The following is a 14,173-nucleotide window of genomic DNA, read 5'->3' as shown; positions in this document are numbered from 1 at the left end:
TTGTGGTGTAACTAACATGACTGATCAGAATTTTGATTATTGAACGAATCATATTTTAATAAACAAATTTTTGATTTTAACAAATTATTTCAAAACTAAAAGGTAAAAAGAATTTTTTTTTGTATTTGAAGGTTATTTCACATACTTCTTATATACATATATACCTCATTTATAGTATTTGAGTGGTATTTTAAATACTTTATTTGAGTAATTACTTAAATACTTTTAAAAAGTATTTTTTACAAGACTGATCACCACTCACCAGAAAATAAATACCTGCAGCCTTTGAATTACCAAGCAATCTGTGGTACACACTGCACACGCAAGCCCGGATTAAGGGGGGGGGGGCAGGAGGGGCCATGGCCCCCGGGCCTTGATACTTAGAATTTATTTAGGGGCTTCTAATTTGTCCATTACTTTTTTCGTTATAGCCTATGTACACTAAATAAATCACCTATTAAAAAAATCGATAATTAATTAAGCTAGGAAAAAAACTTGTAAATTATAATTTATAAATAAAGTGATACATTATTCATTATTTATTGCTATATACCTAATATCTATAGATTATATTTATTATATCAGGTTCCTAATATCGAATAATATACAATACGTTCCAGGGTGAAGTGACCGGCCAACGTCATACAAAACTATGAAAGTATACCAAAAATGATGAATAAATACCCTTTAAAGATTGAATCTAACTTTTTTATTTTTTTAGTTATGGGCAATTAACTTTTTTTTTATCAAAACCATGCATATCACTCATTTGTTTATGTATCTTCAAAACTTTTAAACATTTTGACATAATTTTATTTTTATTTGACTTCACTCTGGAACACATTATAATATGCATTAATATTTTTTTTTTCGTACAGAGGCCTCATTTAAAATTTTGGCCCTTGGGCCTCAAAATGCCTTAATCCGGGCCAGGGGCGCCATTTGGAAGAGGCAGGGTGTGCACTCGCACACCCTGTAATTTTGCTGTCCACAATTGGCCTAGGCCTAATTAATACTATTGCCAGATGGCCTTTAGTTTGCCAATCTTTAATTGTGCATGCACCGCAGCTATTCACTGATAATCATAAATAATATTATAATATTGTGTTCTTTAATTTGATAATTGATAAATTGATATCGGTATCACTTTATCCACTGGCACACACAAATATGTGTAAATGGTAAGTGGCTACTGACAGGGGCGGACTGGCTATTTTTGGCCCGGGGTGCAAAATTAATTAGGGGCCCGTAATTTTTTTTCAAACCTACCTAAATTAGGAAAGAGCCCTTAGTTTTATAAGTAAACATAAAAAAAAATTAAGAATAACATGTTGTTTATTTGTAGAGATGTTGAAATATGTTATTTTATTTTTATTTTGTATAATACCGTATTATACCAGTATTATACCGTATACCGACTGTGGTAATCGGGGGCCCGGATCATAAATACAAACGGGGGCCCGGGGTGCTACTTGGTGTATAGCACCCTGGGCCAGTCCGCCCCTGGTTACTGATAGACAAAAGACATAATAATAATAATATGCATCTATTCTATCTAAAAATATTTTTACTATACACTATACAGTACCTATATACACAGAATGTATGAACGGTAAAATGTAATGTGTTAACTATAAAAATATGTTTTTGATACTGTAATGAATCTGTAATGAAAAACTGAAAACACTAGAAACGTTTTTTTAACCATTGGCCTGGAGGTGGGAAAAAATTGGCCTCTTTAATTGTTTGCACACCTTAAAAAAAAACTGAAATGGTTCCCCTGATCCGGGCTTGTGCACACGTCTTAATAGAGTCATGGTAGAAGTGCAGATTCCTTGTGGGAACAGAATATAATTGTAGAACTGAGAGGCAGACCATCAACCACATTGCTTTTGAATGCCTTATTAGCTCCTATCGAGAACCCAGAATAGATTGTTTCACAACTCCTCCGTTCACTCAATGGCTAGAGAATCTAGCACTTAAACTATATAAACTATATTGAATTTTTTGCCCAAATAATAGTATTAACTGTTGTTCATATTACTATATATTTTATTTTTTTGTTCTGTAACAATTTATTTTATGTTAAGTCTATCGCATGTAATCATAAACCATACACTAAATAAATAAAATTTTACACACCTATTTTTATCATTAGCACATGGTATATTTTTCAAAATATTTGGATTCTTTTTGTGCTGTTTATGGACATTTGAAATTTTGAATTTTTACTATACATTTTTGCAAGGTCGAAAACCTTGAACATTTTATACAAGGTTTTTCATATGTTGTAAATTCCAAAACAAAAAATAAATTATAGGTAACCCTATTTTTTTTTATAGACTTTTGAAATTAAAATTTGGACGAAATTAAATTGGTAGGTATTTAGAATTTTAAATGAAGAATATCGATTTAAGTTATTTTGTTATAATTCAAAAATGTTACACGTAGTTACCTACTTGAAACTTTTTATTTATTTTTTATACATACCTATCCTGACATTTTCAATTGCTGCAATATTTTTGGCAAAAATTAATTCAACACATCATAATATTACTATTAGTAAAATAAATTATTATAGTAGCAATATAAATATACTATTTACAAGCTGACAGATGGTCTCCGCCAAGAATAGCTTTTCGTATGCAATGATTTATCATTGAATTCAAATTTAATACATCCATTACAGTCACCTACGACCTACCTACTTAAGTACTAATTTGTAAAGTACACTTGACGGCTTGGCTTCTATTGTACAGCAATGTGATGGTTACCCACTTTGGCACTATCCCTTTTTTAAAAGTTTTTTTCTATAGATGTTGATAACATTTTTTTTACAAGCGTTAGAAATCACAAAAGTTTGCAAATTATTTTGTGAGGAAAAGAATATATATTACCTAGGTACTCGTATGTCCAATTTAGGCTTGAAAACCATATTAATAATAGTTAAATAAATTACTATAATAAATAATAATTAATAGTAATTAATACCAATATAAAATTATAATATATACAATATACAATATTATACTTAGTAATAAAGGTCTCAGACCAGTAACAAATAAAAACAATAGTTTCGTAAACTAGAATTCAGCATATATGTTATTTATTAAAAAAAAGGAAATAATTATAATAGTATCACTTTAATTTTTAATTGTAATACCAAATAGGAAGAGTCTAATTATTTTGGCTTCATTTACACATTATTAATTAATACATATAAATAGTTGATCAATGTCTAAATACATTGCCTTAAAATTGCTTAATGCTAGATCACTAAACAAAATAAAATAAAATAATTATGCATTAAATATTATAATAATAATTCAAAAATTGAAACAGTTACACAAGTCTAATTGCATTTTATTATTATCATAATGGAACAATAATAATTTTAATTAGCCAGTTACATATAATGGCAACAAAAAAACAAATGTTTGGAAGTATTCATCACAATTCAAATTCATCGCACCATGGATGATCGAGAACATCTTCAGCAGAAAATCTCAAACTTGGATTGGATTGTAACATTGAGCAAACCAAATCTTTGGCTTCTTCAGACACATTATCCCAATAAGGTTCTGGGAAACCATATGTCCCGCTAAGTATGTCATTGAATAAATCTTCTTGAATGTTGTTTTCACTGACAAATGGTGGAAATCCACACAAAAGTATATATAGTATCACTCCAGCAGCCCAAATATCAATTTTCACGCCATAACCATCTTGAGTAAGAATTTCAGGGGATACGTAAGTAGGAGTACCACACACCATGTATAGGGGTTCGTTGACTTTTTGAGACAAGCCAAAATCTGCCAGTTTTAAGTGCAATACATGACCATTTATATCATATTCAACTAGAAGATTTTCTGGTTTCACATCTCGATGTACAATGTCTAATCCATGGAGGTATGCTAAAGCTGAAGCCAAATTTCTTGTCATTAATCGAATATCACGCTCAGAGAAGTCTGTGCATCTGGCAATGGCTTCAAACAGGTCACCACCACTAACTAATTCTGTGATGAGATATACATCAGTGTTCGTCACTAGATCAGATATTAAATTGATAATATTTGGATGGCTTATACTTTTCAATATTGAAAGCTCATTTTCAATCATTTGACTCATTTGAGGGACTTCTATTTTTTTAATTACTTTCAAAGCATATTCAGAATTAGTTCGTTTGTCAAAACACCGATAAACCACAGCAAAATTACCATCACCAAGTCGATCACCAATAGTATACCTATTCATGAAAATAAATAATATTAATGTTAATATAAAATATTTGTAATCTATTTGTAAGTTTGTAACATAATTAATATTTAGTAAACAATAAGTAGTTTGGTATACATACAATTAAAAACTTTTTGAAAATGTATATGTTACAGTAAAATACTGTAGTTCGGAAAATTATGTTGATGTGATGACAATATTATAGATGTTGTTCATTAATTGAACAACATTATTGGATCAAATAAATACAAATAAAGATTTTTAATTCAGGGTTAAACATTTTAGTTGTAAATTGACTAGTAATTTTAGTTATTACTTATTTTAGTACATTTTTGTCCGTAGGTATTACATTATTTTTATGATTGAACTTTTGAATGGTGTTCATATTAAATACTGCTACCATAAATTATGATTTATAAATACTGACAGTATTTGTAATTAATGGTAATAATCATAAATTGTATTCCTGCTTGTAGTTATAGAATTTGTCAAGAGCAATATATATGTTTTTTCAGTATCTTCAAATACTATATTTATTACATATTAAATATTTTATGTATTATATTTAATCCTATTTATTTTTTTGTTTATTGGATTATATTATTAATATTAACTAATTATCTAAAACGTTATATTTTTTATTATTTATCAAAAATTAAGAAAAGCTATGAAAAATACACTGCAGCAATAAAAGAATAAATACAATATTGGTTATTTTAGTTACAGAATCTACCAATAGACTTGAAGAAGTGATATATTTTGTTATGTAATTTTAAGTGTCATAAGAAGAGCTCTGTATATTAAGACTAATAATAAAATCAAGTAATAAATCATTATTTAAAAATTTAATTTATCACCAAACAAGGGCATTGATGTTATAACGGGTGAAAATTTAAAAATCCTAGTTAAAATTTCAATTATTAAAAAATTATTTCCCAACAAAATAAGCTTTTATAGTTAACAATGATATTATATAAAAATTAAATTACTATGAGAAGTCATTGACTGTAACATTTAGAATCAATCTGTAAATTCATCAACAAAATTGGTGTATTTTATTTCAACAAAAGTTTGTGTTGAAAAAATTCAATGAAATAGTATAAAATAAAATGTACTATTAAATAACAGTAGAGTGAACTGGGGTTATATAAACATTAGGGGGCAGTGTAAATACAATTATTAGTATATAAAAAATAACTGTTATTGGATGTTTTAATTTCTTGTTTAATAGCTGTTATAGAATCAGAAAATTAAAAAAAAAAAAAAAAAATAATAATAGCAATTTCATTGTGTTCACATTTTCCCTAATTGTTTATAATTACCCCACTCACAATTTACTTGTTAAAATCATATACCTGTTTAGAACTTTGGTAGGTATAGAACTGGTTATACTCCGATTCGCTTTAGTGGTTTTTGGTAACTGAGGTACTCTTTTACCACTTTCGTCCATACAATGTGTGCCATTTTTCAGTTCATTGGCTGGTCTTCTCAGTCCACGTTTGTGGGATTGTACGGTTTTCATTTCTTCAAAGTCTAATTTCAAATCATCTTGAGATATTCGTTCAGAACCGTAAACAAAGAACAAATCATCTGGTTCAAAAAATTGTTCTAGTTGTGTTATTTGACATCCAGATGACACATATACCTTACGGACGGCACCAGTATCTAATTTTATTGATTCTGTTATTAGTGTAAGAATGTGTTCAAATGAAGGAGAATTGCGTTTGTTCAATAACATTCTGATAATTTTTCTAGGCCGGGTACCACTTCTCACCACAAATATAATTTTAGGCCTTATATTAAGATATGGTTGTTTACTTGGGCTGCTTAAAACTGTATGGGTGGATTGTAGTTTGGTCAAAGACCGAGATGGTTTTACATTGTTCAGGGCGGCATAGTCTATTTTTTTTATGGCGTTATTGCCTCCAGAACAAATATAAAATTTTCCATCTTCGAGATCATCTAGTTGAGATACTTTATGACCATCTATGGAAAATAATGCTCGTACACCACTAGGTAGGTGCTTGTTCTCTGATAGCATGTTTGATAATTCTGCCAATAGACTGTCAAATGATCGATATCGCTCATGAGTTACTGCTACTACAACACCTAAAACAAACAGAAATAATTATATTAATGATAATAAATTATTTATTAAAATAATTTTAAATACCAAATAATTAAAATGGTAAGTAAAAATATGTATTACTATACCACTAAATACTGATATAACAGTACTTCAGTGATGCTTAATAAATTACCATATTTATATATGAGAATTTTTTTCTTTTTTAGAAATCATATTTTTAGTTATGTGAAAATATTAATTTTAATTATTACCTTTACAAAATCGATCACCATTAACAAGGAAACGTATACGTTTAGCTTTACGTGCTGCTCTTCCAACATCAGATTTTTGTCTGGTTGTGCATTCCTCATTTGAGATTGATCTTGATGTCCTGAGGGCCACAGCTTGCATTTTTATTGATTTATTACTTTTTATACATTGTTCTTCAACCATTATGATGTTGTATTCATACTCATATTATCGTCCTCACCTAAAATAGAAATATCTAAGTTAATATTTATTTAAAATAAGTTAATATTTTGAATTTTAATTCAGTTTATAATATATATATATATGAAAGATTTAACTATTTGCAGTAATTAGGTGTACTAACTCAAATTATTATTATTGTTTTAGCAGGTGTACCGAGAAAGAATTTTTTTTTTTTACAAACTAATTGTAAATGTATTGTAAATAATCTAAAATATTTAATATTCATGAAAAAATTAGAAAAAAATGTTATGATATTGCTATTAACTATGTAAAATAGGAGTGCTCAACCTGCGAAAGTATTACAACTGGACTGTGATTATTTTATAAAATTAGAAGTTTTTATAGGTATAAATAAAAAAAAAAATTGTATTTTAATTAGCTTTTAAGAATTATAATATATGTTACAATTTTTAGTTTTAATTTGATTAGTGGTCAAAGATAATAATATACCAATTGTATATTTTATCAAAATTAACTGGTATATACAACTCATATTATAAATATACATTTCAATGTGGCTTGCAAGTTGAAAAAGGTTGGGCACGTCTGATATAATATGTAATTATGCAATAATAGTGTATGTTATGTTTACAATAGTTTTTAATTTTTAGTAATAAATGTACTTGTTTCAAATGTCCTCATGTTTAGTTTAAATATGTGGGAAACTGCTGTCAATGCACAATGAAGATAAAATATCTATGTTATTAATATGATTGGGGTATTTGCATGTTTATAAAAAACACATGTGTATATAAACAAATTATCAATAGCATATTTAAAAATTAAAACTGTTTTGATTACCTAATACAAAAATGTATGTTTTGATTAAAGGATATTTAATTCATTTATAACATGAAAAAATAGTGTTGAAATTAGATCAATAGTACATTTACATCATAACATCTTTGAATAATCTAAAATACTATTTTCAAATTGCAAATAAAAGAATTTAGTCCACAGGATTTATGATTAAGATTAAAAATAATTGAATGTAAAAAATACTGTAATATTTTTAGTTGTTCATTATAATTATTTAGTTGAAGTACATAAATTAAAGAATAAAACTGAAAATACATAATTAAAACCAAGGACTGGAACCGAACTGAAACTAAATAATTTCAAACAACCGAACCCATATTTTAAAATAAATCTGGTTTTACATTGATTTTTTTGTGTTTACCTCCTTTGGCTGTGCTGAAGTTGGCTATAAGAAATCGAGTAAGAAATGCTTAGGTGTTTTTGAAAACTATTATTACTTTTGTTTATAGCTGTAAAATCAGAACCATTAAATTAAATTTCCAAAACCCTGAACCGGAACGAGAACCCCATACTGAAATAATGAAGAACAGGAACAGAAATCGAAAACCTGAAGGTACCAGTCTCAGATCATTGATATAAAACAATATAAATACATATAACACATTTCACAAGTAATAATTCAATATAATTAAAATTATACTATAAGTACAGTAGCTAAAATAATAATTACTATACTAAACTGTGGATATTGAAAATATTTGATTTATAACACTCAGGTTCTAAAAAGAAATAAAAATATAAAATTACCAATCGTTTATTAATCTTGATTGTGCCAATTTTAATTTAAAATGTATTATTAAATAGAAATAACATTGATTTAAAGGAACTTTTAATGTAATAATGCTTAGCATTTAAAAATAAAAATGAGGTTCATTATATAAAAGTAATAATTGTGACTTAAGACACCATTAATAATGAGAGTAATTGACTGTTAATATAATTTATAAGACATAGGTAGCATATGTTTTTTAAACAATTAATTTTAATAAGTACCTATAATAACAACCTACAAATTATACAAATTAAAGTAAAACGTATAAAAAGAAATTCTTAATAGGTATATATACAAAATTGTGCTCTCATTCATGGTTTTTATGTATGTACAGTTAGGTGTAGGTAAATCACTTAACTGTTAATAATTATATGATAAAAACAAAAAATACATACATAATATGTAATATAATATAGATAAGTACTAGATAGGAATAATATAAATAAATTCTACGCAAAAAACTGTTTTTATTTATGGTAGGATAAAATGTATAATTGGTCAATTTTAAACATTAAATATAAATAAATAAAATATATTGATAATATAACAATACTAGAATTTCAGCTCAGTGCAACATGTTTTATGTTACAATAGGTTATAATATTTGCTATTTTAATAAAAGATAATAGCATTTACCTTTGAACTGAGTCTAATGCTGATATATTTTGTAATAAATAATAATAATAGATAAGCATTTGACTACCTAACTTACACTTTACATAATGTGATATTCAATGGCTTAAGATAATTGAACAGTTAAATAATAATATAGTTTAGATTATCAAGGTTGTTGAAAATAATAGTTAACATATGGAATTATGTAGGTATACAAATGTTGACATTTCAATCATTACCAAAATAGGAGAGATGTTTCAGTACCTATTATTTAAGTTTACATGATTGAGTATAGTTCAAAATGTTAAAACGATTTATTATAGATGACAAGGTTAAAAAAAATTAATAACTTTATCAAAATAGAATACTCATAGGCTATAATGATGTAATAATTTTGCATACAATTAATACAATATTACTTACATACAACAAAGATACAAAATATGATTGAGTGATGATTGGCAAAACTTCAAATGTTTTTTTTTTGTTTGGAAGTTATTTACTTTTTAGGAAGGATGGTTTATTCATTAAAACGTTTTTTGACTATTTACACTTAAGCTAACAAGATAAGTTTTCAAGGAATACTATTTGAATACCTAGAGATTGAAATATAAAAAGTATAATAAATAGTTTTATAATTAAAAACATTTCAATAGGTAAGCATTATTACAGCCGTCAAGATAATTACAAAACTTTCATAATTCAAAACATTTTCAAGTTTTTTTTTTTTTTTTTTTTATTTATAAAAGTTTATTTACAATCTATATTTTCAAGTGAAATTTAATTTTATTTCCCTTGAACTTCGAGTTATCTAAACTTAACTCAACAGATGGATCTAACAACTATAACTAGATTCATAGGTAATTAAAATTTAACTTAAAGAATGGGTTTTATGAAAACAATTTTTCAACTTAAAACATAGGTAGCTAATCTAATAATAATGTTGAAGTATAACCTCAGTACTTTATTTGTGTTACTATACATTCACCTAACACAATCTTATCAACATTATTTAACACATGTCTACATATTTTATCAGAAGGTATTTTACAAAAAACTTTTCTATTTTACGATTAATCAAATCAGTGGTTTATTAACACATATCAACATATATATTCAAATACTTAAAACTGTTCAACTAGGTAGGTAGGTTTATCCAAATTAATATTAATATTTTGAGTCACACAAAATAAATAAATTATTAAATAGTTGTTCTGAGAATAATTGTAGTTCTAAAACAGGTGTAGTTGGGTCGTCAAGCATTTAATTTTCAGGAATAGTCTAATAATATACATGTCAAGCATATCACAAACTTATAAAAGTCAAGCAAGAAAAAAATGTACATTATATGTTGTTTATATTTTAACACCTTTGTAAGGAAAAAAATGTGGTTGTTGGCAGACAGTAACAAGATAAGTACATACTTTGCCAGTGTTGTTTAGAAGGTTAGGTACCTAAAATGAAGGAGTGCCAAAAAGATCTTATGCACAAAAAAATACCTTTAGGTGGACATTAAAAGTTTTTATGAACATGGTGGTGTACTGATAGTAATTAGATTAAACATAGATAGGTAGGTGAGAATTAAAAAAAGATTTTACTAGGAAATAGGTGCAACATTATCGTTAATGTCTTTTGACAGTAACAGGAAATAATTTTAAAAAAAAAATCACACTAGTAGCAGTGAGCCCAGTGACAACGTGACCTATCGTTACGCATAGCACAATATTGTATGTCAACCAAAAGGAATATGGTTTAGCGGCTAGTGCCGACGTCTAGGTGTTAGTCGTACAAAATAAATGTGTCCACTTACATGAAATCATTGAGTATGTGACGGTGTTGTCTCCGAAGTCTTTTATCGAACAGAGACGGCTGTCATCCGGAGACCAAAGTTGCTAAATATAGAGCGGCCGGTAAACGACTTTGGAGCTAAGACTTTGGACCTCCGAAGACTTTCCGCGTGAACGCAGCGGGAAAAGAAATACGAATGAGAAATGAAAATAAAAATAATAAAAATAATAATAATAATAATAATAATGATGGGTGAAAAAAAAAACGATAAGGTACAGAATAGATACGATAAGCGGCGAGATAAGTCCGGTGTTGCCAACAACGACACGTCGGTTGTGCCAACTCAAGGGAACTATAGGTTATCACCATTTTAGAAATAAACTACTATTGTATAATGTTATAATTTTGTATACTCAATAGTCAATACTAATTACTCAGAAGTACCCTGATAGAAATCAGAAATGTGAATAACATCAAAGTATGAGCTATGTCCAAGAATACATCACCCACCGAAGTCCAAACAAGACGTAGTGGATCTCACCGACTTTTTAATTATAGTTGACCAACAAATTGATTCACTATCTTTAGTGGCCGTGGATTTGACTTAGCCCCGCCTTTAGACATTTTTCATTGATAACACACCACGGCCCGATGGCCATGAATGCCCCATGGTCAGACGTCTGATAAAGACCGCTCGACAACGGTCAACGACGATAAAATTCATTATTGTCTACCTAATAAATATAATATAATATTTCATAATTACATTCTACTTTGACACTCTGTTTATCACTGCAGCTGCCTTCGATCTAGAACAGGAGAGTCTCTCATTTTTATATTGCGAAGTTTTAACTAACGACAATGATCGTCGACGTGTTATGACGGTATCGAGTAGTTCAATTGTTTTTCACACGTTGAGTGGTGACGAATTCTTCCTCGCCCACCGTGATATGGACACCGACAGCGAGGATTTGTTGTTCTGCAGATTCTGTTTGCGTGTCACACAGTCATCGTTCCCAATTTTCATGGATTCCGACCCAGACTTGGCCAGAGACGTGATGAGCTGTCTTCAAATCAAGGTATTCAGTGGCTAGAGGTATTGATCATTTGATACCTTTTGTCATTTTTATTCTTACTCTTTTTCTTTTTCTTTCCTTGATTGTGCGTCTTGTTTTATTGCAGATCACCAAGGATTCTATCGGCCCGAAACACATATGCAACGAGTGCTATGACCGCGTACAAGATTGGGTGATGTTCAAAAAACAGAGCGAAGAGGCGTTAAAGGAAATCGATTCCAACTCTGATTTTGTCGAGAGAGAGGTACGTCTGTAAATGTCTTCCCTAAATGTATCTAGAACTACAATTGACATACTATTTGATTTCTAGCCAGTGTCAACCACAAATGATATAATAGACCTCGTTGATGAAGTGGATTACCATTGCTGTATATCTTGCGACAATCTTTTTCCTAGTGAATACGAGCTGTCAATACATGTCAGTGAAGTTCACCAAGATATTGTAGATTCAAATTTTAAACTTGAAAGAGATGAATCCATGGACATTCAGTCAACATTTGTTGATGATGACTTTATCCAGTGTGATGAATATTTGGAGGTATTCCACAACAAACCTCCATCTCTAAAGGTAAAATATAATCCATAAAGTTATTGTCTTGAAAAGTTTTGCTTAAACTAACCTACCATATTGTTGTGAATCCTAAATTATATTATTCACAATAATTACATTTATAATGTCATACTCTGTTATAAATGTAGAATCAAGTGTACCTATTACAAAATGATACATTTTTATTAAGAATTGTGAATTTTAATATATAAGAAACTGGGTGTCATCCATCAGGGAACTAATGGCATCGGCCGGTGCTACTTTCTGATCATGTTTTTTGGTTGATTGCAACCACCGCGTCACGCCAACTCATTTCTGTAGTATTATTTTAATGAAAAAATTGTTTTTATAAAAGGCAAAATATTATTAATTTTATTTTTTTTTCAGATGAACTATGGTGAATCTAAAATTAAGCAAACCATTGACGATATGGATGAAAAATTTCAATGTTATTATTGTAGTGCACAATTTGACGAATTTATACACTTAAAAGAGCATTCAGTAGCCAGACACCGTGATTTGAATAAAAAAACCGAATGTAACAAATGCAACAAAATATTTCTAACTGTCTCTGACCTACAAGAGCATGTAAAGCTAACACATCCGACCAAAAAAGATAAGGGATTATCAGAGACCCCAACTTTGAGGACATCAAAGAGGTCACCTTACATATGCCACTTATGCAATAAGACTTTCTCGAGGTTCTGTGATTTGTTAGACCATGACGAAATACAACACGATGATTTACCAAAAAAGTATAGGTGTGGCGTGTGCAGCAAAATGTTTCTGATGGAAGACAGGGCAAAAGTACATTTTAATTTCTATCATACTAAAACGAAAGGTTCAGTGAATTTCCAGTGCAGCTATTGTGGGATGGAACTGAAAAGTGCTTCAGCTGTAGCCAACCATGAAAGAATGCACATCTCTCAAAATTCTTCCAAAATTAAATATAATATAATTAGAGACTGACAAACACATATTATTGTAATTGTTGTTATACTTAATATGATACTTTATTATTAATTTAAGTCTTTATCCTTAAATTATCCTTGACTATGAAGTGTCTGTTGATTTTATGAATCTAATTATTATAAACAATATGCATCTGTTATTTTCAATACTTAATGCATTTTCACAATGTTTTAATCATTAGTTATGTGAATTTTTATTTTATTCTAGCTGAACGTTTGGTTCAGATCGAATGCTTTTCTTTATATATTTAGCATGTTTTAATGTGGTTTTTCATTTAATCATATTTAAGTATTTAACAAATACATTATTGAAAAAAAATATGTTTGAATGTAATAATTGGATTTTTATATAAAAAAAAAATTGTAAATATATTTGTTATCAGTCATCAAAACTGCTGAGAACAACTGTACTGGTCGTCATCACTAATATTTTGTACTTGTGTTAAAATATATTTATTACATTTTTAAAAATAAATAATATATAAGACGAAACTAAACTTTTTATTTAATTATATAAAAATAAATTATTGTTAACAAAGTTATTATCTAGAAAATGGTAAGTTTAATAATGTGCTTTAATGGTTACCTACTCAAAATTCCTTAAGTAAAATGTATACTCAATAATATATTATAATATTTTGTTTTTTTTGTCTAGTATTCTTATGTAAGTGGTAATGTGGCATAATATATTATAAGTTCTTACACGGGACATGTTAGTTAATACCATACATCATATAAAATATTGTCATATTATGTAAGTTCCTATAAACTGAACACAAGATAAAA

At 28.3% G+C, this 14,173-nt stretch overlaps 2 protein-coding genes across 2 annotated transcripts; one reads left to right on the top strand and one right to left on the bottom strand.

The window, feature by feature from the left end:
• Positions 1-3,089: 3,089 nt before the first annotated feature.
• LOC100167820 (serine/threonine-protein kinase GE16371) lies at positions 3,090-11,033 on the bottom strand. The gene is made up of 4 exons (XM_001951330.4): positions 10,813-11,033; positions 6,577-6,794; positions 5,592-6,345; positions 3,090-4,246 (listed from the first exon to the last, which is right to left on the bottom strand). The coding sequence occupies exons 2-4, from the start codon at positions 6,755-6,757 to the stop codon at positions 3,451-3,453; spliced, it is 1,731 nt and encodes a 576-aa protein (XP_001951365.1). The 5' UTR covers positions 6,758-6,794; positions 10,813-11,033; the 3' UTR covers positions 3,090-3,450.
• Positions 11,034-11,442: 409 nt separating this feature from the next.
• Positions 11,443-13,880, top strand: LOC100161695 (zinc finger protein 69 homolog). The gene is made up of 4 exons (XM_001949507.5): positions 11,443-11,869; positions 11,973-12,110; positions 12,177-12,434; positions 12,804-13,880. The coding sequence occupies exons 1-4, from the start codon at positions 11,669-11,671 to the stop codon at positions 13,383-13,385; spliced, it is 1,179 nt and encodes a 392-aa protein (XP_001949542.2). The 5' UTR covers positions 11,443-11,668; the 3' UTR covers positions 13,386-13,880.
• The last annotated feature ends 293 nt before the right edge of the window (positions 13,881-14,173 follow it).

This window comes from Acyrthosiphon pisum, chromosome A3 (genome assembly GCF_005508785.2).
Source record: "Acyrthosiphon pisum isolate AL4f chromosome A3, pea_aphid_22Mar2018_4r6ur, whole genome shotgun sequence".
NCBI lineage: Eukaryota > Metazoa > Arthropoda > Insecta > Hemiptera > Aphididae > Acyrthosiphon > Acyrthosiphon pisum.
Note: the sequence above shows the minus strand (reverse complement) of the source record. Positions and strands in the feature narration are given on the sequence as shown.

Excerpts from the sequence above, each read along its gene's own strand:
- LOC100167820 (XM_001951330.4), bottom strand. The coding sequence starts at position 6,757 with ATGGTTGAAGAACAATGTATAAAAAGTAATAAATCAATAAAAATGCAA. Across the intron at positions 6,346-6,576 it reads TGGTGATCGATTTTGTAAAG|GTGTTGTAGTAGCAGTAACT; the intron begins GTAATAATTAAA and ends TGTTTGTTTTAG. Across the intron at positions 4,247-5,591 it reads CCTACCAAAGTTCTAAACAG|GTATACTATTGGTGATCGAC; the intron begins GTATATGATTTT and ends TTTCATGAATAG.
- LOC100161695 (XM_001949507.5), top strand. The coding sequence starts at position 11,669 with ATGACGGTATCGAGTAGTTCAATTGTTTTTCACACGTTGAGTGGTGAC. Across the intron at positions 11,870-11,972 it reads TGAGCTGTCTTCAAATCAAG|ATCACCAAGGATTCTATCGG; the intron begins GTATTCAGTGGC and ends GTTTTATTGCAG. Across the intron at positions 12,111-12,176 it reads CTGATTTTGTCGAGAGAGAG|CCAGTGTCAACCACAAATGA; the intron begins GTACGTCTGTAA and ends TTTGATTTCTAG.